The 27,487-nt window shown below is 43.6% G+C and overlaps 1 protein-coding gene across 2 annotated transcripts in view; it reads right to left on the reverse strand.

The window, feature by feature from the left end:
* The window catches only part of Usp48 (ubiquitin specific peptidase 48), a 65,441-nt gene that overhangs the window by 9,499 nt on the left and 28,455 nt on the right, over positions 1–27,487 (reverse strand). For both annotated transcript variants that reach the window (XM_034501887.2, XM_034501886.2), the window contains exons 12-23: positions 24,808–25,005; positions 23,719–23,833; positions 22,786–22,916; positions 19,721–19,792; positions 16,122–16,246; positions 15,916–16,038; positions 15,465–15,526; positions 14,304–14,414; positions 11,519–11,649; positions 11,127–11,233; positions 10,099–10,203; positions 3,921–4,076 (exon numbers count right to left, since the gene is read on the reverse strand). In XM_034501887.2, coding sequence (XP_034357778.1) covers positions 3,921–4,076; positions 10,099–10,203; positions 11,127–11,233; positions 11,519–11,649; positions 14,304–14,414; positions 15,465–15,526; positions 15,916–16,038; positions 16,122–16,246; positions 19,721–19,792; positions 22,786–22,916; positions 23,719–23,833; positions 24,808–25,005 — 1,436 coding nt within the window. The remainder of the gene's footprint in view (positions 1–3,920; positions 4,077–10,098; positions 10,204–11,126; positions 11,234–11,518; positions 11,650–14,303; positions 14,415–15,464; positions 15,527–15,915; positions 16,039–16,121; positions 16,247–19,720; positions 19,793–22,785; positions 22,917–23,718; positions 23,834–24,807; positions 25,006–27,487) is intronic.

Below are 27,487 nucleotides of genomic sequence, written 5' to 3' on the forward strand. Positions count from 1 at the left end.
AGTTCTCAGCTTCCGGTGCAAGTAAGGGCTTGAGAGACACTTAGTATAGGAGTGACCTTAATATGGCCTACAGATAAGAACCTTGGCCAGGAACATGCTACTTGGACTTCTCAAAAAGACATGAACTCCCAGAGCTCGAGCAGGGTTTGACTAAACAGGCCTGTGATCAGAGGTGCTGAGGATGTGGCTGGGACTGCCAGTGATCTCCCTGAAGCAGGGAGCCTCTCCCTGCACTTAAGAGTACAAGAACTGACGGGGCTGGCTCTTCCAGTCCCAGACCAGCACATTTCGTACAGGGAAGGTAACATCACTCATCTCCAGATGGGACTCAGGACTACTTCTTAACATGTGAAATGCCCTCACCATGAGATGGGATAAGTACCAACTCTGAGAGGCTGAAGAAAGAAGAAGAGTGTGCAGGGAAGGAGAGAAACAAATCAAGATGGGGTCCATGGACAGGATATCCCCAGCCGTGTGGGTGTCCGCATACCAGAATGGAGGTACTACAGCCACTTCGGCCTGTGCCTAGCATTCCCCTTTCCAACGTGGAATAACATTTGGGACTAGAGATGGGAAGGAGAAGAGGGAAACCAAACCAACAGAAGTATTACCGAAAAAACTAACAACTATGTGAAATGTTCTTTCTAAAAAGTTGTTTTTAAAATTTTCTTACTTTATGTGTATGAATCTGTTGCCTGCATGATAATATGTGTATCACTTCGTTGCCTGGAACTTAGAGGAGTCGGAAGAGGTCATTAGATCTCCTGATAGAGTCACAGACCATTGTGAGCTACCACATGGGTTCTAATAACTAAACCTGAGTCCTCTGTAAGAGCAGCATGTAGTCTTTCTTAACTACTGAGCCATCTCTCCAGTCCCAAAGCAAGTGTAAGGCCCCAAGCAAGTGTATAGTAAAGCATTTACAACCACATGCTTGCATTGTTGTGCAGGGTGTCACTCTATTCACCCAACAAAGTAGTGTGCCAAAAAGAAAGCCCCATCCTCCATCAGAGGAGTAAGTACAACCCCTTTAAAAAGGATCCCCTACCAATAAGAACCGCATGCATGCCCATAGCTGAGGCAGGAAGGGTCCTGGCTAGCTGATGCTCTTGCAGCAACCATAGAGCAGCAAGGGGAAATTCCATTCCTTGGCCCATTCTTTCAGTCCTGTTCGACTCACAGTGCTCTTTGAAGCAAGAGTGGGAGATGAGAGGAAACACACGGCAAAGAAATAACCCAAGGAAAGCCTGTGGGGGTGGGGAGGTGTTCATGTGAGCAGCTGCTGCTGTGAAGCAGGTCATCCGTGCAGGTAGCACACTCCTAGGTGGAGAGGTTAGCTCTGCTGCTTTTTGACTTATTCTTCAAAAACAGTGATCCATAATAAGAGCTGCACAGGCCTTTAGAAAGGTCCTTGTCCACAGGGGCTCTTTTTGTAATTGGAGGGTTTGAATGCTGGAGGTTTACCACTAACAGGCAGAAAGCCTGTGATAGAAACAAGTCTTCTCAGATGCAAAGGGCACAACACCAGAGGAAAGATATTATGCCAACACTGGTTTATTTTCAGAGCCGTGGGTTCAACCAAGGGAAATGCTGTTCTCAGGACAATCTGGAACACATACCACTCTGAAAGGAAGCCTGTACTTTTGCCTCAATTACAATGATAAATATCAGCAACAAGAAAACTGCAGAGCCAGTGAACGCCGCCACATGAAGGCAGCAGACCGGGAGGGAGCATGGTCAGCTTCTGGAGATTCATCAGTGACTCAAACCACAGGGGCGATTGGTTTTCATGGACATCTTGAATTTATCAGCTCTTTCTGCCAAGGTTTAGAGACATGGCATTGGAACACACACTTATACAACTTTTACTGATAGCACCACAAAGCATTTGAGTAATTGCCTGTGTCACAATCACCTTATTGATTTGCAAGTGAGTCTTGGGGGCGGGGGCGGGGGCGGGGGGGGTTAATCAATAATTTGGGAAAGACGACTGTAGAAAAGAGGAGAAGGTGACTTTAAAACCTAGCAAATGGGCCAGTGAGGTGGCTCAGTGGGTGACGGCAATACCTACCAAGCCTGACAACTCAGAGTGATCCTGGAGATAGACATGGCAGGAGAAAACCAAGTCTCACTAGGTTGCTCTTTGACAGTCACAACTGCGCCCATGCCACCATACACATATCCACATTAAAAAAAAAAAAAGCATATAAACGCACAAAACAAGTGTAAGCGTATTCTGGCAAAGAGATGTTAGCAGAAATACTAGGGAATGAAAGGCAGAGGCAGGAACACAGTTCTTTCTAAGTTGATTTCAGTCAGCCTTGTGGTCAGCATAATAGTGAGGTCCAGGACAGTCAAGAGCACACAGCAAAACCAGGAGGGGCTGGAGAGAGTGAGGAGTTAAGAGCACTCCTCTTGCAGAGGCCCACAAATGCCTTTAAATCCAACCCCAAGGGAACCCACATTGCTCCATTTTCTTAGGCACAGTAGACATACATGCTAATGAGAAAAGGTTTGATTGGACCTGGTGTACTGGCTTGTTTTATGTCAACTTGACCCCAGCTCTCAGAGGCAGAGGCAGAGGCAGAGGCACACAGATCTCTGAGAGCTTAAGGCTAGCCTCAATGGCACAGTAAGTCTCAGACCAGCCAAAGCAAGTGAGTCACTGTCTCAAAAACAAAGCAAACATAAATCAAATTCCAACCAAAACCAAAAAGCCTAACTGAACCTATGTAATGGTGTCTTGCAATCTCCACACACTTTAGAGTCTGGAAAGAAGGCTCGGTGCTTACGAGTGCTTGTGTGCTTGAGCACTCAGGTTCAATTCCTAGCACCCACATGCTTACTCGCTGCCATTTTATAAGTGCAGCTCCAAGTAACTGGAGACACCACTCTCTTCTCTGCAGGCACCAGGCACCCATGTGGCCCACATGCAGAACGCTCACACTCATGATAAATAAACCTAAAAAAGTTGTAATAAAATCTTCTGGACTCTACATGCATGAATATATATATACATACTCTCATGGGAGTGTGCAAGTGTGCAAACCATATAGAAAACAGAACACCACCAAAGTGGGCCGGGAGCTTCTGACTCGTCCTAGGGAGACTCTCAATGCTCCATCTCTCCCTCAAACTTTACAGCAGATCCTGGCAAGAGACTCACATACTATTAAATGGTCAGAGTCACACACTAGCCATGAAGATTATCCTGGAACAATTGGGATTGCTTTGGGAGATTAACCAGCTCTCTTGATGCTTTCCATACCAGCTACAGTGAAAACTCTTTTTTAAAAAAAAAATTTTTGTTGTTGTTCCAGGGAAGGAATTCTGGCCGCAATGACCAAGGTGGCTTGCAATAATTATCTGAGAAAGAAGTCCATGTTGAGTGTGACACTAAAAACACAGTGGTGGGGTAGGACCTAAAGAAGCTAGAGCAACCCTCCGCAACAAGGTCATTCTTAAAGAGCTTTATTTCTCTCTGGAAAACTATGGAACCCATGCTAGATGAATGGATCTGAAGCTTTCCAACAGAGAGGAATTCCTTGCCCTTGGATGCACTTTTTAAACAATTCATATAAATGGCCTGGCATAGTGGTGCACGCCTTTAATCCCAGCACTCAAGAGGCAAAGTGATCTAGAGAGTTTCCTGAGAGGCAAGGCTATATAGAGAAATCCTATAATAAAAAACAACAAACAAACCAAATAAATAAAAACTTTAAGGGGGTGTGGTAAACTTTGGGGTCCTATAAGCATATTTAAAAAAAAAATCAAAAGCCCTCACCTATTGGCTCACTATAAGTAGGCTGACTAATTAAAGCTCAGCCTCAGGAAACAGGTTAACTACGTAAAACAGACATAGAAAGGCATCCACACAGGCCTTGATATTTTCAGACAGGAACAAACAGGCATTCCCTCACCTGAATCTTCAATTCTTTTAATGTCTGGTTAGCAGATACCAGCAGCGCCTTCTCTCCCCGAACCTTCCTGTGCCGAGTGCTCCTCCGGATGACCTGCTTCTGGTAGGCCACATAGCCCTGTTGGGATGTCTTTTGTCGCTTGGTACTTACATTGCTCTGCAAGACACCAAAGAGAAAACTGTGGGGTTACCCTGCTCAGGAGCTTCTTTGGGCAAACAGAAACGCTGATACAATCACTCTTGAAACCCTGTGAATTAAGTACAACACATTCAATATTCTACAGAGGTTAGCAGGTTCACATATAATGGTTATGTGTATAAAAATCAACTTTAACTGCATGTAAGTAATCTAAATATTTGATTTAAGAAACATGTAAAAGAAAAGGAATTTTCACCTACAACCAGTGTCGTGGTTCCACACCTAGCACTGGAGAGGTGAGGCAGGGATTCTGAATTCAAGGCCAGGTGAGGGCTATACAAGGCCCAGGACTACTGCGATGGCTCTCACTGCACAGCCGGACAGTGAATTTGTTCCACAGGACCCACACAGTGCAAGGTGAGAACCAACTCCTTCGAACTGTCTTCTGACCACTACCGTATGTGTACGTACACATACATACCCCAAATGCATTAAAAACATCAAACATAAGCAATAAGTTGAAATTTCAAAATTATAGAACTTCCTAAGTAAATTCTAACTTTCCTTGTTTTATACATTTTCTTCTTGGGGGTGGGGGCTGGTCTCTAAATCCCTGTGACTCACTGGATGACTCCATCCCCACAGTGCACAATTAAAACAGTGCACAATCCTGTCAGGTTTGCAGGCTGGGAATGGAGCCCAAGGCTTCTGTTATGCTAGGCAAACACTCTACCCAGAACCACATCTCTGGCCCCTTCTTCTTTTGAGAATGATATGGAAGCTAAATACCAACTGTAAAACAAGAGGTTAGACTGTACAAGAAATCAAACATACTTTTACTAAAATCAAGACACTGTACTTACTTCTTGACATATTGGTGGTTGAGAGAGGGAAATAGCTTCAACTATTAAGTATTTTTGTAAAAATGGTTTAAAAAACCATAAATGAAGGCTCAGGCCCAACTTATAATTTATAAAAAGGTTAATACACAATACAGGCAACGCTCATAAGAAACAAGACCCTGGTGTAGATGGAAAACTCAGGATGAAAACTACCCAGTCACAAAGAGCATGCCAGTGGCATCACTTTGGGTTGAAGAAGGCTGGTAGGCACAGTCATGCCTGCTAGCTGCTCTTAAACACACTGTAAGCACTGCAGTGCTGTGTTTATCCCTGGATACACAGGATCAAGTATTTAGAACTTCATCATCACTGAACTGACCTAAGCATTCAGCAAAAAAGCAGTTACTATATATGGGCACAAGATACAGGCTGTACTGGTCTTTAGAAAAGCGAACAGCAGAGGCCAAATGTTCTAGAACATCTTTTGGTCTGTTCTGAAAGAGTCTCATTATGTAGGTCTGCCTTGAGCTTGCTATGTACTGCAGGCAGTGGGTGATCTTCCCATGCTGGCATTAGTGCTTGTGGCTCTTGACTCTCAACGCCCTCATGGAGGGGTTAAAAAGCCAAGATTTCTCTCTTTCACCAAGCCAGGGAATCAAAGTGGGGCTTTCCTCTAAATTAATTGCATCTAGATAGAATAACTTCAACTTTCCTCTGGTTTCCAAGATGTTGCTGAATGCCAGTTGAGGTGATCAGGACACATGTATCTCATTCATGTTATTAATGTGTTTTTCAAATTCATAAAGCAGCTACCAGGGCAGAGACTGTTCTCAGATCTCTGGCCACTGGCAAGGCTCTACCCAACCTAGCCACAACTTCCCTGCCCATACATGTGACTCTAAAAGTCACAAGAGAGTCAACTTAGCAGTCACACAAACAACATCCGACTAAAACAGAGGACATTATCTATAGACAGAAGGTATCCACTGCATAATCCCAACCCCACCCAAAAGGTCCTGGGAATCAACTAAAATCTTTTCAAATTGATTTTAAGAGGATCTAAAAGCTTTTCCTAGAATTATTTTTCTTTAACCCATGTCAACCCACTAAAACCAGTACAGTGGTGGTTGGTTTTTTCCAATCACTGGATTTAAAAGGCTTCCAATTACCTAAGTGATACCTACTGAGTAGATCATTAACCTGAATGTTAGATAACATAGAAAGGAACTGGGTTGATCTGGCTTAGAGAAGAGGGAAGGGGATTTGCTCAACTCCATTATGGAGCACTAATGCCTCGCTTTATGGCATGGATTTAACTTCAGTGAAAACAGCCACCCATGTTCTGAGGGGAAAAAAGGAGGAGCCGGGAGGGGGAGGTGACGTTCTGAAGACACTAGGTATCCTCAGGGACTAACTAGTTACTATGCTCTAAACAGAGGGTTAGAGCTGAGATCCCTGCCCTGCCCTGAACCAAAAGTATTTAAAACATTCTAGAATATTACAATATCCAAACATGGAGAAGGGAGATGGGAGAAAATTATAACATGTACAAAATAATTATGGCGTAAAAAGCAATCCTCTAACATTCTGCATCGTATTTGTACATATGAACTCTGCTGCAATCCACAACTGAAGGCAGGAATCCCACATCCACCTGAAAACATTGCTGTGGTCATGACCACAGTGAATAAAACTGGATGTTCAGAGAAAGAGTCAGCCTTTCAAGTCTGAGTCACAGGAAAATGTACAGTTTGCTAAACAATGCTTGGGCTGAAAAACAAAGCAGGAAACAGAGAGAGACACATCTGCAAACTCCTAGAGAGAGGGCCATATTACAGCCAGGCAAGAGCACCCACACCAGCAATCCCAGTACTCTGGATTGTCTAGCAAGATTATGGGATCAAGGCCAACCTGGGTTACGTGGCACAGCAAGCCTGTGTCTCAAAAAGGAAAAAGAGGCAACAGAGAAAACTTGACTCTACACTGTAAAGAGAGAGACAAAAGACACACACAGATCTGAATAGGGCAATAAGGCACCTCAGTCAGAAAGCCCTGCATGACCACAGACCACTGAGGATTAACAAGGGATAGAAACTAAATCTGCCTGCCCACTGTCCAAGGGAAAAGCATAAAATTGTGGTTTTGCTCACTCATATTTTTTTTGTTGTTTTCAAAAGTTATTTTTATGTAAGATTTCAACAAAGCATAGATAACAATGACATATCCTTCCACACCACCAAGTACAAGCAACATTTATTTACCTCGGGGTGCTCAAGACTTAAGACTTTCTAAGATTTATTTATTTATTATGTACACAGTGTTCTGCCAGAAGAGGGCACCAGAACTCATCTGTAGATGGCTGTGAGCTACTATGTAGTTGCTAGGAATTGAACTCAGGACTCTGGAAGAACAGTTAAGTGCTTGCTCTGAACAACCGAGCCATCTCTCCAGCCCCAAACTTAAGACTTTCTTTCTTTTCTTTTTCTTTCTTTCTTTCTTTCTTTCTTTCTTTCTTTCTTTCTTTCTTTCTTTTCTTTTCTTTCTTTCTTTCTTTCTTTTTTTTTAATATGAATGTACTTTATGCATATGAGTATACTATCACTGTCTTCGGACACACCAGAAGAGGGCATTGAATCCCATGACAGGTTGTGGGTCACCATATAGCTGCTGGAAATTGAACTCTTAACCACCAAGCCATCTCTCCAGCCCAAATTAAGACTTTTAAATCAACATTAAAAATAAAGCAGCAAGTCAGGAGGTGGCAGTGCATACCTTCAACAATCCCAGGACTCTGGAGGAAGAGGCAGATGAATCTCTGAGTTCAAAGCCAGCCTGGCCTACAAAGTGAGTTCCAAGGACAAGGCTCTATAGAGAAACCCTCATGGAAAAAACCAATCGACCAACCAACCAGAAAAACAAAACAAAATGACAAAAACAACAAGAAAACAACAAACCAAACCAAAAGCAGGAAAACAAAACAGAACAAAACAAAAACAGTGGTATACAGATGTCAGATCAGCATGGTCAGAGACTATGCTCTGCATTGAATGAGGCAGAGGGCTACTCAGGCAGAAGCAAAGCATAATTTGACTACCATTAGGATCTTAGGATAAAGATATTCCAGTTATTAAGAGTAAAACATCAAGTAGAAAGCCCATGGAATCAGCTAGATGTGAGGGCAGGACAAACAAGGGGCGTAGGCAGACAAAGGCATTTCAGTGAACCTGAGCCTAGTCCAGCCAGGGCTACACAATAGAAACCTGTTCCAAAAGGGGAGGAGAGGCTGGGAGGGGAAAGGAATGGTGGAAAGAGTGGGGTTGGAGGTGAGGTGCAGCAGCTCAGAGCTGGATCCAAGGTTAGAAGCACTTACTGCTCTGCCAGAGAACCCAAATTTGGTTCCCAGTGTATTTCTAAGAGGCTTATGACCATCTGTAACTCCAGTTCCAGGAATCCAATGCCCTCTTCAGGCCTCTGTGGGTACCTGGGCACATCTGCACGTGAGCTCATGCATGCACAGACACATCGGTTTTTTTATGACTTTAAAATATACAAGGTGACCTTCAGATTTTGCAAGGCACTCAGTGGTGGGTCTGTCTTCCAGGAGGCTGAAGCTCATCTACAGATCCATCTATTCAGAGCATTCCTATAGTCCTATCAAGAGAAGTTTCTTCCCAGAAGGAGAGTTACTCTTAATAGAAACCATCCCTCATTTGTTTTTAGACAGTTGATCACATCTCGAACCCTGATATTGTGAACTGGAAAAAACGTTCCTCAGCCCTAGCACACACCTTTAACACAAGAACTTTCTGTAAACACGAGGTGGAGCAAGCAAAGTAAGGAAACCCAGGAAAAGGGGGAGTCTTTGAGTGGAATGGTATTAAGGATGAAGTGGTAGAGAAGAGGCTTTTTCCTCCTGGGATGTCAGTGGAATAGGAAGCTGGGGTCACAGGCTTGTGAGCAGCCCCATGAAGGTGCTGAGTTCCAAACTCAGGCACTCTTCAAGATGCAGTCTTTCAACTCCTGAGCATCCTATGCAGCTGCAAAGAGCCAATCTTAGTAGAAATTTGATTATGGTGGAGACTGAAGGGCTAATATCATCTTACTCCACTTATCACAACTCCCAGTTGGCAGGCTGGGTACAGAGCGAGTTCCAGAACAGCCAGGACAACACAGGAAAACAGGGTCTTAAAAGACTAAAAAGACTTCCAGCTTGTTATGATGAATCAGAGTGAATATTTTCATTCATTCCATATATTTTGCTTTTAAATTTTCATTTCATCATTAGTTGGAATTTTCAAGGGGTTGCTGAGATGAAGTAGCAGTTAAAAGCATACTGCTCTTGCAGAGGTCAGACTTCAGTTCCCAGGAACACTGAGACATCCAAGGCCCTGGCTTCTGAGGGTAGCTAAACTCAAGTGTACATATACCAATACCCAAGCACACATAATTAAAAATATTATCTTAATTACATTTTATTCATTGTATGCACAGGCATGTCTGTAAATTTCAGATAACTTGGAGGAGTTAGTTTTCTTCTCCTGTAGTGAGTTTCCTAGGAAATGAACTCAGGTTGTCAGGTCTAGCTGGTGCCTTTTTCCACTGAGCACATCCCAGATTTCATGAAGCTGGAGTTACAGGCAATTCTAAGCTGCCTGAGGTGGTTGCTGGGCACCAAACCCAGGTCTTCTGTAAGAGTAGGGCTGCAAACTCTTAATCCTCCTGCCTCAGTTCAAGAAGGCAGACTTGTGCTGTGTCACCTTACCTATGAAAAGGAAAAAGCTTCCTCGCTTCTTTCTCTCCTTAGCCAGCCTCACTGTGGGCGAGGATGGCCTCAGAGCACAAGTGGGAAACCCTGCCTCAGGTTCCCGCTGACCAGGCTGTCCAAGGACTCTCAGAGTAGAGCAGGCTGGCCCCAGACCTACAGATACCCATTTGCCAATGTCTCTAAATGCTTTAACATGACATTGTGTCACCACAGTCATCACACAGTTACTTTTTCTTCCGTAAAAAACGACCTTTGGAGGATATGTAGTCCTTTTAGGGGGAAGGCAAGAAATTAGCTGCAGCAGGCTATAAAAACTAAAGAATCAGAAGTGTAGAACAAGTAGAAAGGGACCCAGAAATACCCAGTCAGGGCTGACAGAGGGCAGCCAGTTGGTATGGACGAAGGCACAATGATGGAGTCCTGCAATACGTACTTGATTAAAGTCAGGATCTTTCTCTCCATCTGGCTTAGCTTCCTCCTTGTCTTCTTCCGTCTCAGAACTACTCACATTCAACTCTGGAGCAGAATCTTTCATCACCTGAACACACCAGGAGCAGAGAGAGGAATCAGGCCTAAGAGAGTGTGCAGTAGAGGGGGCGGATCTTGGGCCTATGCCATGTGAGTGGATCAGGAACATACCTTCAATGCTCTTTAATTTCTTATAGTCTAAGCCTGTGGATTATATATTTCTTTGTTTACTTTTATCTGGTGGGGGGGTTCATCTGATTATTGTAGCTCTTGCTGTCCCAGAACTCACTGTGTACAACAGGCTGCCACCATTCCCAGCTTAATTTTATTTAGTTTTAATTCTGTAGCCGTGCATGTGTATGTGCGTGCACAGGTTACGAGTTGTAGCTCTCCTGACAGGAACAGAGAAATGGACAGAGGAGGCTGTCTTCTGCATGGTACCGTGGACGATGCTATTAAACTCATTATACATGATGGCTGAGGGAGCTTCTCCTGCTACTGGGTAAGTGGGCCAAAGGACAAAAGGGTTAAAGACATCTTGGAGGAAGTAGAGGTGCTCATATTATGTTCCCTTTCTCAGCAAGTTTGGATATAGAGGCCTTTGTTAGTCTGTGAAGCAGAACTCTACACCCATCATGCATGCTCTGGAAGGTAGCATACTAAAACAATGAACTGCGACCCTGGAGTCTAACGGATAGATGTTCAGAGAACTAGGTGGACTCCCAAAGCCAATACTAGTCACAGAAGGATCACCATCTAATCACCCTCCAATCGCACCTTCAGTCCAAGGCTGAGGTCCAACCTCACTCCCTATCCTGCTATGCTAACTAGGCTCCTACCAAGTCTAAACCCAACAAGCTGGCAACTTTTAAACCAGGACTCAGACAACACTGCAAGTTTTCCTACTCTTTTTTCAACCATTCAAGTTCAACTTTCAGTGGTCAGATTTGATACCCCGCCTCTCCTAATCATGGCCACAGGGAGGACTGGTACCTTTTTGTTGTCCACAACTTTATGGACATAGATGGTGGCTTGGGTATACTCCCGAAGGTCCCTCTGCTGCTGGCACAGCAGACCTTCTCTGCAATCTGGACAGAGATCTAGAAAACAGTAGAGCAGAGGCAACTAAATCACTGCAAGACCTGTATCAGCTGCTCCAGCACACTCAGAGCCAACATTAGGCTGCATGCAAATCAAGTGCAAGCAATCTGTGAGGTATCTGTAGGTAATGTTCAGACTATGGCGGCCAACAGCTCTGCCAGAAGCACCTGAATGGCCAAACCATCTTTAACATTAGGTAGAAAAACAAAACTGAGGGACCCTTCTCTTCCCCCTTAAACTCTCAATTTTTAATGAAAGGAACCAAACAGAGCATGAAAACTTACTGGGCTCAGAAATATACTGTGTTTGAGAAGGGCTTACGTCTCCCACTTCGACTCTGGTGATTTTAATCACTTTATCCACAACAAAGAGCTTTTGAATCATTTGCCATTCGCTGGGCCATATGAGAGCTATACTGTGCAAAAAAAAACAAAAGACAAAAAACAACAAACAACAAACAATATGCCTTAAGACACATGGAGATCAAAAGAGCCAACAACCTACAGCAGAATCCACACCACCCACCTAACGCAATGGGGGAAGGCCTCAAACAGGAAAGCAGTGCAGCAGGGAAGCTTTATGACCAGGTCTGAGGGAATCAGCCCACAGCACCTGAGTGAAGTGAGTTAGCAAGAGTGATATGCACACGGTAATGCCATTTATAGAAAACACACTAGATACACTATACAATTAAAAAGTGAAATACATTCAACTATGAACACCTCAATTCTGCTTTGGGGTATATATATATTTTGTGTGTGTGTGTTCGTTGAGACAGGGTTTCTCTATGTAGTCCTGGCTGTCCTGGAACTCACTCTGTAGACCAGGCTGGCCTCGAACTCAGAAATGCCTCTGCCTCCCAAGTGCTGGGATTAAAGTGTGTACCACCACTGCCCAGCTGCTTTGGGTTTTAAGCAGAGGTCTCAACAATTGGCTGAGGCTGACCCAGAACTTGTGACTGTACTATCTACACTTCTGTGTTCATCTTTTAAATCTCAGATTTCATAGGACAGATGACTCAAATTCAGACAGAGAAAGAGTGAGAGAGGAAAATGGAAATAAAAAGGAAGGTAAAGACTCTGGGCATTGACTAACTGCTGGAATAACAGTCCTGTACCACCGCACATGGATCATGTGGTGCTGGATCATGTTGTTTATGCCCATGTCCTGGCATACACTACAGAAGCTCTCTAGACTCAGTTATATCACCAGCTCTTAGACACACAGTTTCTAAGTGTCACTTTATATATAGATAAACACCGAGTTCCTTTAAAAGTAATCTAAAAACATTGAAATATAAAGAAACTGCAAGTTCATCTTCATCCCAGGGGATTTTGAATTCCCTATATTTACTTATTATATGCTGTAGTGGGTCAGCCTCCTTCTCTTCTCTCTAAAGGTTAACATATGTAGAAAAAGACAACTATTAGGTGTATACAAAGCCAACTAGATTTTCTTTTACTACTTTTAAAGAAAGATTTATTTTATGTATGTGGGTACACTGTAGCTTTCTTTGGACACACCAGAAGAGGACACTAGATCCCATTACAGATGTTCATGGGCCACCATGCGGTTGACAGGGATTGAACTCAGGACCTCTGGAAGAGCAGTTTGAACTGCTGAGCCATCTCTCCAGCCCACAATTGCAGCTTTTGCATTGCTGAAATTACCATATTAGGAGGAAACATTCTCAATTAATGTGGTAATCTCATACAGCATTTGAATACACAAATCTTAGCTTTGTTTCTTGCTAATGACTTATTAGTTGCCATCAATTTTATGTTTATTTTATACTATGGAAATGATGTTATACAAAAGCCAAATTCGTGCAACATGCTTATTACGGGCTTGTAAACCAGCAAAGACAACTCACAATAACCACAGCATTTGCTCAGGAACTGCTAAGAAGATACAGTGCAGTGGAAATTCAAAAGGAGAGGAAAGCTCCAAAGATGAGCATGCAGTGGCTGGCCAATGGAAGATGAAGATAAATGTCTCATTGAGAGCTCCATGGGGCCAACCTTCTTACGAGGAGCCAAGAGCTGCCCATCAACTCGGTCAGCACAATGTTACTTTGGTGCTTGAATCCAATTGGAAAGGTGAGAAGGCTGGGTAATTGTGTATCTCATGAGGCAGGGTGTATGTGTGTGCTAAAAGAATCACTTCTTAATCCAACCGTGATGTACCAGAGAACATGAACTGAATATGACAATTTGCAACAAGCTCAGTGGCCAGCCCAAGAAACTCTAAGGCCAAGCCTGCACAAAAAAAAAAGTCTGGTCACTGTTTGGTGTCTGCCGATGGTTTGATCCACTGCAACTTCTGAATGCCCACAAATACTCAGCAAATCGATGGGATGCACCAAAACTGCAACACCTTGCCCAGTATGTGTCAAGGCCCATTCCTCTATGATAATGTCCAACCACACAATAAACACTTCAAAAACTGAATGGACAGGGCTATGAAGCTTCACCTCCTCCAACGCCTTAACTGACTTTTTGCCAGCAACTTCCACTCCTTTAAGAATACTGACTTTTATCACAGAAAAAAAATGCTTCCACTACCAGCAGGATACAGAAAATGTTCTCCTAGACTCTGTTAAATACTCAAGCACAGAGTTTTAAACTACAGGAATAAACTTACTTCTCATCTGCAAAATCACTGTTTGTAATGGTTCCTATTTTGATTAATAAAGGTATTTGAGCATCTTTATGATTTAAAAATCTGTCTGAAGAAACTCTAATTCCTTTTGCACAAACCTAATACAACCAAGACTATGCGGACTATGTGAGTCGTGATGGTGCTGACCTACAGTCCGCTGGACACCAGTAGAACAATATCCAGGCAACTGGTTGACAATGGGAGAAGAAAGGACAAATTTCCCCTGGTAGTTGCTTATCCTGACTGAATAAGCACTCAATTCATCTCCTTTTAAAGACAAATGCTCACAGCCATAGGTTGTTTCTAGAAGGAATATGGTAAGGTGGTATATTCCAAATGGAAATCCCCTATCCACACTTGATTGCTGGGGACAGACGGCCACACGAAACACGAAGAGAAGAAACTCACAGTTTTGAGTCTTCTTTGGTGAGGGAAGGAAATGTAAACATGAGTCCTCCATGTGGACACAGAAGGGCAGCATTCCCAATTGATGACACAGGAGTAGATCTTGCAGGCTTTCTATTCAAACAAGACAGAGAATAGATGCAATCTCACTGCTGAAGAGGTGTGTGTGTGTGTGTGTGTGTGTGTGTGTGTGTGTCTCCTCCCTCCCTCCCGCCCGCCCGCCTGCCATTTTGGTGCCTGTTTTAAGAGAGGGTCTTACTGTGCCATTTTGACTATCCTGGAACTCTAAATGTAGACAAAAGACCAGGCTTGCCTCAAAATCCTAAAAGATCTGCCTGCGTCTGCCTCCCAACTGCTGGGATTTGTTTGCCGCCACACCTGAACAACTTTAATTTGAAAAAAGGGTTTGCTTGGTATATGTGTGTGAGAGAAGGGGTGGGGAAGGAGCATATGCATGCTCGTTTACATGTGTGTACTTGGTTGGTGCACATCACATGTGCGTGGTAACTCAATGCTGATAGCTGGAGTTGCTGATAGCTGGAGTCTTTATCATTTTCAGTCCTAGCCTCTCAATTAACCCAGAGCTCATCTATATGGGCTAGTCAACCAGTAAGCTGGTTCTGGGGGAACCCCAGCTCTGCCTTTTGAACTACAGGTGAGCCTCTATTTGCGTAGGTTCTGCAAATCCAAATGTTCATGCTCTCTATCCTCCTAAACAATGAGCCATCTATCTCCATAATCTACAACATTTGTTTATTTATTTATTATTTATTTATATTTTGGTTTTTGATACAGGGTCTTACTCTGTGTGTGGCTTTGGCTGTCCTGAAGCTCACTATGTAGACCAGAGTGTCCTCCAATTCACAGAGATCCACCTGCCTCTGTCTCTTGAGTGCTGAGGTTAAAAGCATGCAAAACTAGACCTGATTCCACATTTTTTTTAAAAAAAAAAAAAAACAATAATTTTAAACCAGAGCTATGTATAAATGAATATTACTAAATTTTTGCTTTGGGTTTAGTTGTATAACTTATTAGAAGAGAGAGATCTTCTATGTATTCCAGGTAAAGTAGCCAAGAATGGACTGTTAAGTGGAATCCATTGAGTTTTAAAATAAATACCAGTCAACCCACAAAAATTGATGAAAAGAAATTTCTAATTTCTACCTAACAAATTTCCGCCATTCATCTAAAAAGAAGTGCGACACAATATAGAGAGCGTCCGTGTCCTGGAAACAGAAAGCACAGAGTTAGCTTCGACTCCCCCAACACCCCTTTCAATTTTCAAGGCAATTCTCTTTGAAGTTCAACTTGCCTGGACCTCGCTGTGCGGTCCAGGTTGTACTCCAACTCACAATCCCAGTGTACCCGCACCTCCCACAACACCAGGGCCACAGATTTGAGCTGTCATACCCACTGGGAACCACGGTATCACAACACAAACCCCATGTTAATAATATGCAGGTTGTGCAATAATGTGGAACTAGTGAGCTTCTGTGTCTCCCAATGAGGGAAGGGAGTGAAGGAGAACGAGAAGAGGGCCAGGTGGACCTCACATAAATCTGGCTGGGGCCTTTAAAACTGGAGACTGTTTTTCTCTCTGAGGCAATCACAGTACCTCTGGCCAGTTACTGAGACACGGTCTGTTTTTGTCCTGGAACAAGTTTGGAAGTGAGGTCTTCTGCTCATTTGCGATCATTTTATGCAAGGCTTCATTTTCTTCACCTTCTCGTTCTAGTATCTGAAAAAGATGGAAGCAGTCAGTTGACTCCCACTGACCACAGGTACCCCTTCCTGTTACCACAGACATTAGGAGCTATGCACCTTGCACTGTGAGCAGCACTCTTTGTAACTTGGGAACTCAGGAGCCTTTGGGAAATACTGCTGCAGTTTGCGCCAAGCCTCTTGAGAAACAAGCCTTCTTTCATTTTCAGATATGCTTAACTCCCCTAAATTAAGAGAAAAAAAATTTACTTAAAAATCAAGGATGAAAGAAGTCAGCATCTATCTATTTATTTCTGTGTGCAGTGCCACGGCACTTGTGTACAGGTCAGAGGACGACCACGTGCAGGGTCAGCTCTCTCCTTCCACCTTGTGGGGCCTGGGGAGTGAACTTAGGAGACTGAGGCTCAATCACAAGCACTTTTGCCCAGAGTCACCCCACTGATCCCCAGTCCCTATCCTGATGCAGTCTACAGGTGGTCTTTTCCCCTTCTGTTCTGTCACCTCTTGGTTCATGTATGAGTGTCAGTACTGGCTCCAGCTGCAGAACCAGCATGAGTATAATGAGGCCATCATACACACTAAGTGTTTAATTTCATTGTAGTCAGGTCCCACCCACCCTAGGATCTGGGTTCTGGCAGGGGTTAAGAGCATTTCGTCAGAGGGCCAGTGGTGGCGCAAACCTTTAATCCCAGCACTTGGGAGGCAGAGGCAGGCAAATTTCTGAGTTCGAGGCCATCATAGTCTACACAGTGAGTTCCAGGACAGCCTGGGTTATAAAGAGAAACCCTGTCTTGGAAAACAAAACAAAAAACAAACAAATGAGCATTTTGTCTCTGGCCACACACAAAATTCCTAATTTCTCCCAATATAGCCACATTTCAGAGTAAGACAGTGAATCTACCAGAGGCAGCACAGCACATGAGTTAACATGGCTGTCTTTGCCATGCCCAGTATATTCTAATAACACAAAATATAATCTTGAGTTATTTTTGACCCCAACCCTTCTGGTCCTTTGAATGATCTCTAGGAAAGGCTATCTTAAGCCCCTGTGGTGGTGGTGAAAGCCTGGAAGAATACAATATGCTCTTGCAGTTGACCCTGAGGAGGCCAGAAGCTCAAGGTCAGCCAGTGCTACAAAGCACAGAAAAAGGCAAGCAGCCCTCTCTTGCTGTCCACCCTCCAATTCAGCCTTTCTCCATGTCTCTGGCTCAGGGCCTGGAACAACCCTCTCCTGTACCCGATAGTGTCAGGAACAACTAGAAAACTCTGGAAAGGTCCAGAGAATAGTGAGACACAGGGACAGAAAGAAAAATAGTATCTTCCAAGCTTAGAAAACAATGACTAAACCATGGATGGATGGATTCAATTCTGGCTGTTTTGGAGATGGAGGCAGGAGAAGGAGTTCACCCAGAAAGATGCTGGGTGGGATGGCAACACAATGGTTGTCATCTACATTACATGAGACCCTAGGTCCTATTCCAAAAACAACTGTATTTTGATAATAAACTTAGCAGGAGTCAGGTGACTGGGACAATGAAATGGCTCAGAGGGACAGGCATTTGCTGGGCTAGACTGACCTGTAAATTCAGTCCTTGGGAACCATGTAAAGGCAGAAGGAGAGAACCATTTCCTTAAAGTACTCTTTCTTTTCATACATATGAACTCGCAAGATAGTATCCCTTCACCCAAAAATATAAGAAAAAAATTGAAGATACAGAGCCCAGGGGCTGGAAGGATTGCCTAGCAGTTAACAGCAGTTGCTGCTCTTGAAGAAAGCCTCGGTCCAGTGCCCAGCATCCACATGATGGCTCACAGTCACCCGTGACTGCCGTACCAGGGGATGTCATGCCATCTCCAAGGGCACTGCATGCACAGGGTACATACACAGGCATACAGAAAAAACACACATAAGGCTCAACTCTGCTTTAAAAGCCATCTCTATTCTTAAGACTATTATTTTATGTGCATGGTGTTTTACCTGCATGTATATTTGTGCAAGACATGTGTTTGGTGCCCATGAAAGCAAGAAGAGATCCTTTATAAATGGAGTCACAGATGGTTCTAAGCATTTGGAGCAACCATGTGAGTGCTTGGAACCAAGCCTGGATTTTTCTGCAAAACCAAGTGTTCTGAACTTCAGAGCCACTTCTCCAGCAGCCAAGATGCTTTTTAAAAAAGTGAGAGGTGACTGTGGCTGTCCTCTGGTTCCTATTACATGTGCACCCATTCATAGACATATCACACACAGAAGCACTCACGCCGGATGAATACAACACAAGAAAAAGTACACTTAAGTTGGCAAAAGTCAAGAAGTAACAAGAGGGACAAGGCAAGATGGCTTAGCAGATAAGACACCTGCCATGCAATCCTGCTAATGCAAGTTCAACCCTTATGAACCATTTAAAGATCAAAGGAAAAGACCAACTCCATGAAGCTGCCTTCTATCCTGACACTTGCACAGAAGCATGTCCCTGACCAGAAGCTGAAGAAAGCACACTATTTTTGCAGAGGACTGGAGCCTGGTAATTCCCAGCATACTCATCCGGCAGCCTAACCACCGGGGACTCCAGCATCAAGGGCTGCCATGCCTCTGGCCTCAAGCAGACACCTGTGCTCACGCACACTCACACAAAGATGTGTGCAAAAATAAAGAGTTTTAAAAACACATCTACTATGCTTCAGAACTGCCTCCACAAACCTGGCCAAGGGGCAAACAAAGGTTAAAATGAGATTAAAAAACTCAATCTTACCCAGTGTTGCACACTTAGAATCTCAGCACTAAAGAGGCTGAGGCAAGGGACTAATTTAAGCTTGAAACTAAGCCAGAGCTGTTGAGTTTTCTTAAACAAAACAAACAAAACAAAATTGATTTAAAAACCTATGGTATTGCCTTGGTTAGGTTAGAAATCACTTGTAGACCAGGATGGTCTACATCTAATAGAGATCACCAATCACCTGACTCTGTCTCCTGTGGTGGGATTAAAGGGGTCACCCACCTGAATCCGGCTCTCTAACACCCACAGACCCTTCTCAAGTTCAGCGTAAGCTTACACTACAAAGATGAGCTTTTTCAAAAGGGAGTCATCATTAATCTACAAGATGGTTAACTGTCAGCCTCGGGCCTACAATCAATGTCCCCTCTAATCACGCATATAAAACCTAAGCCACAAGGCTCAAGACTTGAAGCTCTGCCCTGAGGGTGGAGGACACAGAACAGAGATGGGTGAGCATGTTCTACACAAGACAGTTTGCTAAGCCCTCTTCCTGCATGTGGTCCAATAGTGAAAACAGGGCTGTACTTTCCAAACAAGGAAAAGAGAAAAACAGACGCCCTAAACCTCTGCAAGTGTGATTAACTTCACTGAGCGGTGCCACTTCCAACAACCCACATTGACTTCTGAAAGCAGAGGGGTAAAACCTAAGAAAAAATGTATTTGGACTTCAGACTGGCATGCTGAGAGCTACTGTAAGTTCTCAAATATTCAATAAAGAACTTTCAGGAAGGTGTTCTGACTGACATATACCTGTAAACAGGGAGAAGAACTCTGAGTTAATACCGATACACAACCCAGACTATATAATGAAATACTATCTTAAAAATAAAAACAAACCATTGGGGTTACCACCACAGGCAAAGTGTAGAACAAGGCCCTGCAAGCTGATGCAAAACTGACAACAGACTCAATCTTCTGGCTTACCATGTGGACACAGAATGTCTTCATTAAAATTTAATTCCTCCTCCTCTTCTTTCTTTTCTTCCTTTGATTCATCTAATCAAAAGGAACAGACAGTTACTGCTCTGGCTGATGTAGTTCACAGGTCAAAGAAGCACAACTTGAGATAATGTGAAATCAGATCAGACCAAGAAGGGCTGCTTTTCCTTTTCCTTAGAAGCAAAGGGGAAACCTCGATGACAGATAATGAATTTGAAAAGTTATGAAATAAGCCTGCTGTGATCCCAGCACTGGGGACAATGAACGCAGAGAGATCAGGACTTTAAAGGGTCAGCCTGGCCTGTGTTTTTATTTAAAAAAGGAAAAGAGTTGAGGCCAGCCTGGTCTAGAGTGAGTTCCAGGACACCCAGGGCTTACACACAAAACCGATGAATAAAGAAAGAAGGAAGGGAAGAACGGAGGGAAGGGAGGGAGGGAGGGAGGGAGGGAGGGAGGGAGGGAGGGAGGAAGGGAGGTGGATGGGTATGGTGGTGTATGCCTTTAATAAGAAGGAAGGAAGGAAGGAAGGAAGGAAGGAAGGAAGGAAGGAAGGAGAGAGACAGAGAGAGGAGAGAGGGGACGGAAGGAAAGAAGGAAAGAAGGAAAGAAGGAAGGAAAGAAGGAAGGAAGGAAGGAAGGAAGGAAGGAAGGAAGGAAGGCAGGCAGGCAGGCAGGCAGGCAGGCAGGCAGGCAGGCAGGCAGGCAGGCAGGCTGGCTGGGTGGCATATGCCTTTAATACCAGCACTCAGTAAGTAGAAGCAGCCAGATCTCCCCCATGAGTTCAAGGCTAGTCTCGTCTATAAAGCAGAATTCTAGGACAACCAGGACACGGAAAAACCTTGTCTCAAAATAAATGAATGAATGGAATAAAATTATAATAAATCAATAAGATTTGCTTTTTCTGCCGGGCAGAGGTGGAGCACGCCTTTAATCCCAGCACTTGGGAGGCAGAGGCAGGCAGATTTCTGAGTTCGAGGCCAGCCTGGTCTACAGAGTGAGTTCCAGGACAGCCAGGGCTACACAGAGAAACCCTGTCTTGAAAAAAAAGAAAAAAGATTTGCTTTTTATAAATCTGAAAATTTACAAGTCCTATGAGCTCTAACAAGTGTCGCCTGTGTCATTTGTCACTTTCACCGCCCACTCTTACAGGGCTTGAAGAGAAACCTTACATGAGACACATATTGATGCTTAGGAAGTCTGTGTCACAGTCAATACCTTCCTGTCCTTGCTTATCTGCACTGTCACTATATGTAGTCCTAGATACTGGAAATGGATCAAAGGAAGAAATCTTGAATATTTGAAAAAATATAATCAAGGGCTTTCTGGGTTAAGACAGGAGACAGTATTAACACACAACACTACACACATTGCCAAGTGTGGAGGCAGTATCTCAGTATGTGGGAAATGGGAGGAAGTAGACTAAGTTCAAGGTCAGCCTGGGCTGTGTGCTCAGGCAGACGTAGTGTACACTTTTAACTGCAGCAGTGAGCAAAGCAGGAAGATGCCAGGCTCCAGGCTCACCTGTACTATATTGTGACTGCAATACCCTGCCTCAAAAGGCAGGGAGAGGAACTAACACATTCGGCAAGGTGTGGTGGGGAAGTGGAGGAAAGTCAGAAGGTAAAGGTCAGCCTCAGCTACAGAGTTGAGAGCAGCCCACGAGACCTTAATCTGGTTTTTTTTTTTTTTTTTTTTTTTTTTTTTTGGTTTTTAGAGACAGGGTTTCTCTGTGTAACCCTGGCTGTCCTGGAACTCACTCTGTAGACCAGGCTGGCCTCGAACTCAGAAATCCACCTGCCTCTGCCTCCCAAGTGCTGGAATTAAAGGCGTGCGCCACCACTGCCCGGCAGACCTTAATCTGTTAACCAAAAATTTAAGCCGGGCCTACAGAGTGAGTTCCAAAGTAAGTGAGTTCCTGTCTCAAAATAAATAAATAAATAAATAAATAAATAAATAAATAAATAAAATTAAAATTAAAAAGGGGGGGATAATGTTTAGTGTAGAAAATACATGACTTCAACAGAGCTTAAAATACTGAAATAATAAAAAAAAAAAAAAAAAGACATTCATGTATGTATGTATATAGTGGAAGGCCATGGGTTCCAAGCTTAGTTCCATAAAATAACAAAAATTCAGGTGAAAATAACTGCTCAAGTCACAAACCATCCCTGAGTGCAACCAACCTCAAAATTAGTACCCGACAGAATCACAATCTCCATTCGAGACCTAAAAGTCAGTCTAAATGCTTTAATTTCCTTTGGTATCTGTTTACTGGTGGGTTTAAAATAACACGATTTCCTGTCTAAAAGCAGGGCTCAGTCAAAGAATGGACAAGCAATAAGCTGTCCAAATCCTGCCCTTCTTGGGGCAGGGTGCAGAGACCACACTGCATTCAGCTGCTGTCCTGAGCCAAACTGTGGAGCTCAACAGCCTGAGAGCCTTTTGTGTTCCCTCCCTTGAGTGTGGAACACAACTGTTGTGAACGCTGTGTGTCACTAATTAGGCTAACACTTGAGCCCAGAGCTCATTGCTGGAAAGAAGACGCCTCAGGTCCTGCCGAGTCTGTGAGGAGAATAGTAAAAGCTTAAATATGATATTATTTTTGTCCTTAAGAGACATTGAGATTAATTAATGTTTTTTAATACACATGGACATAAATTTTTATCTAGGCAATTTTACTGAAAATTTACTGAAAAAGAGTAAAGGGCCCTTGCTCAGTGTTGTCCACCTACAACATGAGCGAATGGAGCACAGCACGGCTGTCAGACTTCTCCTCTGATACTCCAGACTGCTGGGGACATGGGGGAAGGGACCACAGTGCAGCTTTGCCACTGAGACACTCCAACTCTCTAAGCAGACATGAATCGCCATGTTCAAGAAAAGGCAGGGACACAAATCTGCAGAGCAACAGCAGCAGCTGCTGAGTTGGTGGGAGAAACCCTGTGGGGAGACAGACAGACACAGACTCGAGAGCGCGCGCGCGCGCGCGCGCACACACACACACACACACACACACACACACACACACACACACACAGACACCGGGTCACCTTTATTGAAGGGGCTCCCGTTCATCTTCCCGTTGCTTTGCTCCGCCTCACCATCTTGCTCATCTAGCTGTTCAAGAGCAAGCTGGCGCCAGCTACGCAAGGAAGACTTTCCTACCCAAAATCCATCAGTGCTGTGGAAAAGAGAGCGTTAATTAAACCCTAGTAGGTGATTATCAGTGTTCCCTCCTTTTCTGTCTGTCCCCTGAAGCCCACAACTAAAACAAATTACAAACATTCAAATCAACTCCCAAGCACACAACTGTTTTTAATCCAATTCCTGATGTGAGCCATTTCACACCTCATTACTGAACTGCAGTTGTTACTTTTGCTTCCGTTCTAAATCTTGCCCTTTCTCATACATCAAACTAAAATCCATGCCAATCCATCCAACTTGAACGTAATCACTTTCAGCACACAGCCATACCTTTTAAGTTGGCACAAAGACACTCTTATCAATGTCAGGCACACATATCCAGCCAGGCCTCACAGGAGGCCCTGTAGAATGACCCAGAAGAAGCAGACTTAGGCCCACTAAAGCAACAAACAACATGAACACGGCAAATACCAGCACTTCATCACTCTTGGTTGAGTGACAGGTGCTGTGGAATTGGGGCCAACATATTTCAAATACTCTTGACATTCTTAAGGATGTCTCACTTAGCTCCCCATTTCAACTTCACATCATCTGTGCTGAATGTAAAGGAAGTTTAAAGGACACTCACTCATGTAGTGCAGCCTGTCCTCCTGCCTCAGACTTTAAAGTGCTAGGAACAGAGATGTGAGCCATGCTCCCTGTACAAGATCTGCCTGGACGGCCCTGCTCTCTAACTTCCATCTTCTAACAGCCAACCCTGTTCTCAGAATGTGTAAGCAGCTGTCTGAGGACAGCCTGGCAGAGGCGCACAGGCTCTCAGGAGCAATGCTGCAACATACCCCTTCATTGCTGCTTTCAGCAAATTGTTGACAGTTTTGTAGTCTTCATTCAGTTGATTCTTCAGGCGCAGTATGCGACAGCGCTCCACAACGCAGTCCTTACAAAGGGCTTTCACTGGAGGCAAGGATCAGAAACAGACGTCATTCTCATACCGACTTTTGTATTGAACAAAGTACACCACAATTTAAAATCTAAAGCACAAATTTTTACAGCGCAATCAATGTGTATCCTAGTTTTGCTGAATTAGAAACTCACACAGGAACAGTTCTATAAAAGGAAGAGCATGGCTGAGACACTCAAGGCTGAGACACTCATGACCAAATGGCTAGCCGAAGCAGGAAGAGATGTGACACAAGAACAGAGATATTTGGCCGGGTAATGGTGACGCCCATCTTTAATCCCAGCACTTAAGATGCAGAGACAGGTGGATTTCTGAGTGAGTTTGAGGCCAGCCTGGTCTACAGAGTGAGTTCCACCACAGCCAGGGTTACACCTGCCTCAAAAAAACAAAACAAAAAAAACCCAAAACAAAAAAACAAAACAAAAAGAGCAGAGAGAGATACTCTAGGAATCACATGCAGTGTGATTCTTTTTTTTTAATTTTTAAAATTCGTTTTATTTATATGAGTACACTGTAGCTGTCTTCAGACACACCAGAGGAGGGTATTGGATCCCCCATTACAGACGAGACTCCATGCGGTTGCTGGGAATTGAACTCAGAACCTCTAGAAGAGCAGTCAGTGCTGTTAACCACTGAGCTATCTCTCCAGCCCCTATAATTCTTTTATTGAGTGTTTAAGTTTCATTTACTATTACTGTGGGTATACAGAGTGTGTGTGTGTGTGTGTGTGTGTGATAGTGCACATGAGCACACCTGAAGACCATAAGGTATCAGTTTTCTTCCATCAGGAGGATCCCAGAAATTGTCCAGGTCAGCAGAAATTGTGGCAAATACTTTCACTTTCTGACCATCAATCGCATTGGTTCTAAGATGTGATTCTTTGAAAGAGCTTGCAGGGGCTGGAGAGATGGCTCAGGACTCCCTCAAAAACAAAAGCTCTGCAAGCAGACCAGATGCCCTGACTTACCAGTAAGTCTGGGACCTCCTCCATACCGACTGTAGAAAACATCAGCCGCATACTCCGATATTCTCTTCATAATTGATATTTTATCTGGGTGAAGCTTGTCATGGGAACACAGGCAAGCATTATTATCAATCGGTTTGGTGGGTGTTGATTCATCCAACCACTTCTGCAGCCATTCAAGAGAGACAAACTCATAGGGCTCTGAGAGAGAAGGAATGGGAAGAAACTATGTAATTTTACAGATTTTGGACTAAGCCATTATCCTTAAAAGACAGTGCAAACAATTGTTCAAAGTCAGCAGGATCTGAAGAACTGCTAGGTGGTGTCTGGTGTGTTAGCTAGCATTTCTGTGGGCTCCAGTTGTATGTAGAAACACAACTGCAGAGCCCTACAGGACTGGCGGGTATTATTAGCCACATTCTACAAGAGGTATCCACAGAGAAGTGCCTTGCTTGAGAGCACAGCAGAGCTTCCATGAGCACACTGTGTGCTGAACGGAAAAATCAGCACTTCCTTTTCAGAAGTATGAGCTACACATGTGAACACTAAAATGAGGCGCTAGGACTCTGAGTTACAGATTAACTTTGTCAGCTACAGCCACACTTCACAGCTCATTTCAACAGTCAAATTCCCTGCATCCAAGGGGAGGCTGGGGCTGATGAAAAAAAAAACACAACTTTCCCAAAATCTTTATGATCTAATCATTTCATTTTTTATTTCAAGAAAATTCACATATTTGAGACTAGTTCTAGGATGCAGCACACACTAGAACAGAGTAATTTTGAAGTTCAGAAATTAAGAACACCAGCTATCTCAAAATGAATTTTAATTTGGGGAGAGGGAGTCCCAAATTTCCACAAAAGACAAAATTAAAAATAAAGGGACATCTTTGATTACATACAAAATCTCCAGTGAGTCCCAGCATAAAACACAGGAGAAAACATACAGAGGTTGAATTCATGAATCTGTGCTGTGAGCTACTTCTGGCAGATGAGAGCAGACACTTACTGCAAAGCTTGCTTTGACCAGCTTCACTCTCCCCAGAGTCACACATACAGAAAGCTAACACTCACTGAATTTTAGTGGAAAACATTTCAGTCGTTTGGGAAAAAAAAACTTTAGACGTGTCAGATGCATTTTTGAGCTGAAACTGGACAGCCATGGCCTCTTCTGATCAGTGCTGAGGTAGCTACAGGTGAGGTGGCAACTGCTAGGTGAGACCAAGGTCTAATCCAAGTTCTGCCTCAAGAAACTCAATGTGAGTTTGAGCAAGTCCCTTAAACCCTATGCTTCAGATCTTTAATTTGCAAAATGAAGGTAATAATACCTGCCTTCTACCTACCTCACAGAGTTGTTGCTGAGTGTAAAAAGATAAGATATGTGAAGCATTTTGAGCTTTTTGAAAGAAAGAGATATAGAAAAGTTAATTATACATCCAAACAATGTATATAAGAGGAGACCATAAAACATGGAAAAGGTAAAATGATCGTGGCATCCTACAAGGTATCAGCTCAGCAAGGGCTAGGGCTAGGCTCAATGGTAAGACTACGTGTCTAACATGAGGAAGCCCTAGGCCAAATCCCCAGCATCACCAACAAATAAATGAGAAAGCAAAACCATAGTTCACGTGCCCTTGTGAGGTACAGCCCAGAGGGAGAGTGACAGCTTTGGATGTGTCCTACATCCATGTTCAATCCCCAGTATCAGTCTTGCCCTGAACCCCCAAATCAGATCATAGCCAATTATACTCAAAATGTCTCCCCAATTTGGAGCAGTTTATCAGGTTTAGACTAGGTATCAAAAGAATGGGGTGCGGGGTAGCCCGTGTCTGAGAGAAATAAAGTTTCTGAGACGCTGCTACTTCTTGATACAAAGTTTAAGAGTAAAGTTTTGAGTAACATTTAATATAAAGTTTTTCAAGGTGGGGGAATTGATACTGGGTCCCATTTAAGGACTAATTCTACAGGTGTCCTGTTTTTCCAGCAACTAGGAGGAGAGGAACAAAGGATGCAGATAGTGTAGTAGCACTAGTAATAAAAAAAAAAAAAAAAAAGAGTTTAACTATTAAGATACTCAGGCCAGGGAACTGAGGCTAGAGGCTCACCATGCTTGAGGCCATCAGGGGCTATATGTTGAGTTCCAGACCAGTTTGAGCTAGAGTAAGACCTTGTCTCAAAAGACATAAAAAAACCTAAATACTGTAAAGGGGGTCCCAGAATGACTAAAGGGGTACATACTGGGACTCAAGACAGGTGGGTCAGAGTCAAACTGTCTAATCCATTTCTAGAATCCCACTGAAAATTTTCAAATGAAGTTTGTTTGCTGTTTTAGCTCTTGATGAATTAATATAAAATCCAAGGATGGGGGGGGGGGGGGAAGAGGAAGAAAATCATTTCTAACTTTCAGTTAAAAACAGCAAGAAAAAGCAGAGGCTGTGCCCACAGTTCTGATCTAACTACCTGCTTATCCTTACCCAACAAGTTTCCAGCTGTTGGGTTAGTGTGCTAGAGTCCTGAGGAGGTGTTAGCTGTGGTAATGGGTCTCTCATTGTCTGGGACTATGAAAGAACCTGGCCTAGACAGAGTGGTGATGCTCCTCTAATCCTTGCACCAAGGCAGATGAGGAGGGGGGATTGCCATGAACTTGAGAACACTCTGAGCCAACTATCTTAAGTGAGTTTAAA

The sequence above is a fragment of the Arvicanthis niloticus genome, chromosome 5, assembly GCF_011762505.2.
Source record: "Arvicanthis niloticus isolate mArvNil1 chromosome 5, mArvNil1.pat.X, whole genome shotgun sequence".
NCBI lineage: Eukaryota > Metazoa > Chordata > Mammalia > Rodentia > Muridae > Arvicanthis > Arvicanthis niloticus.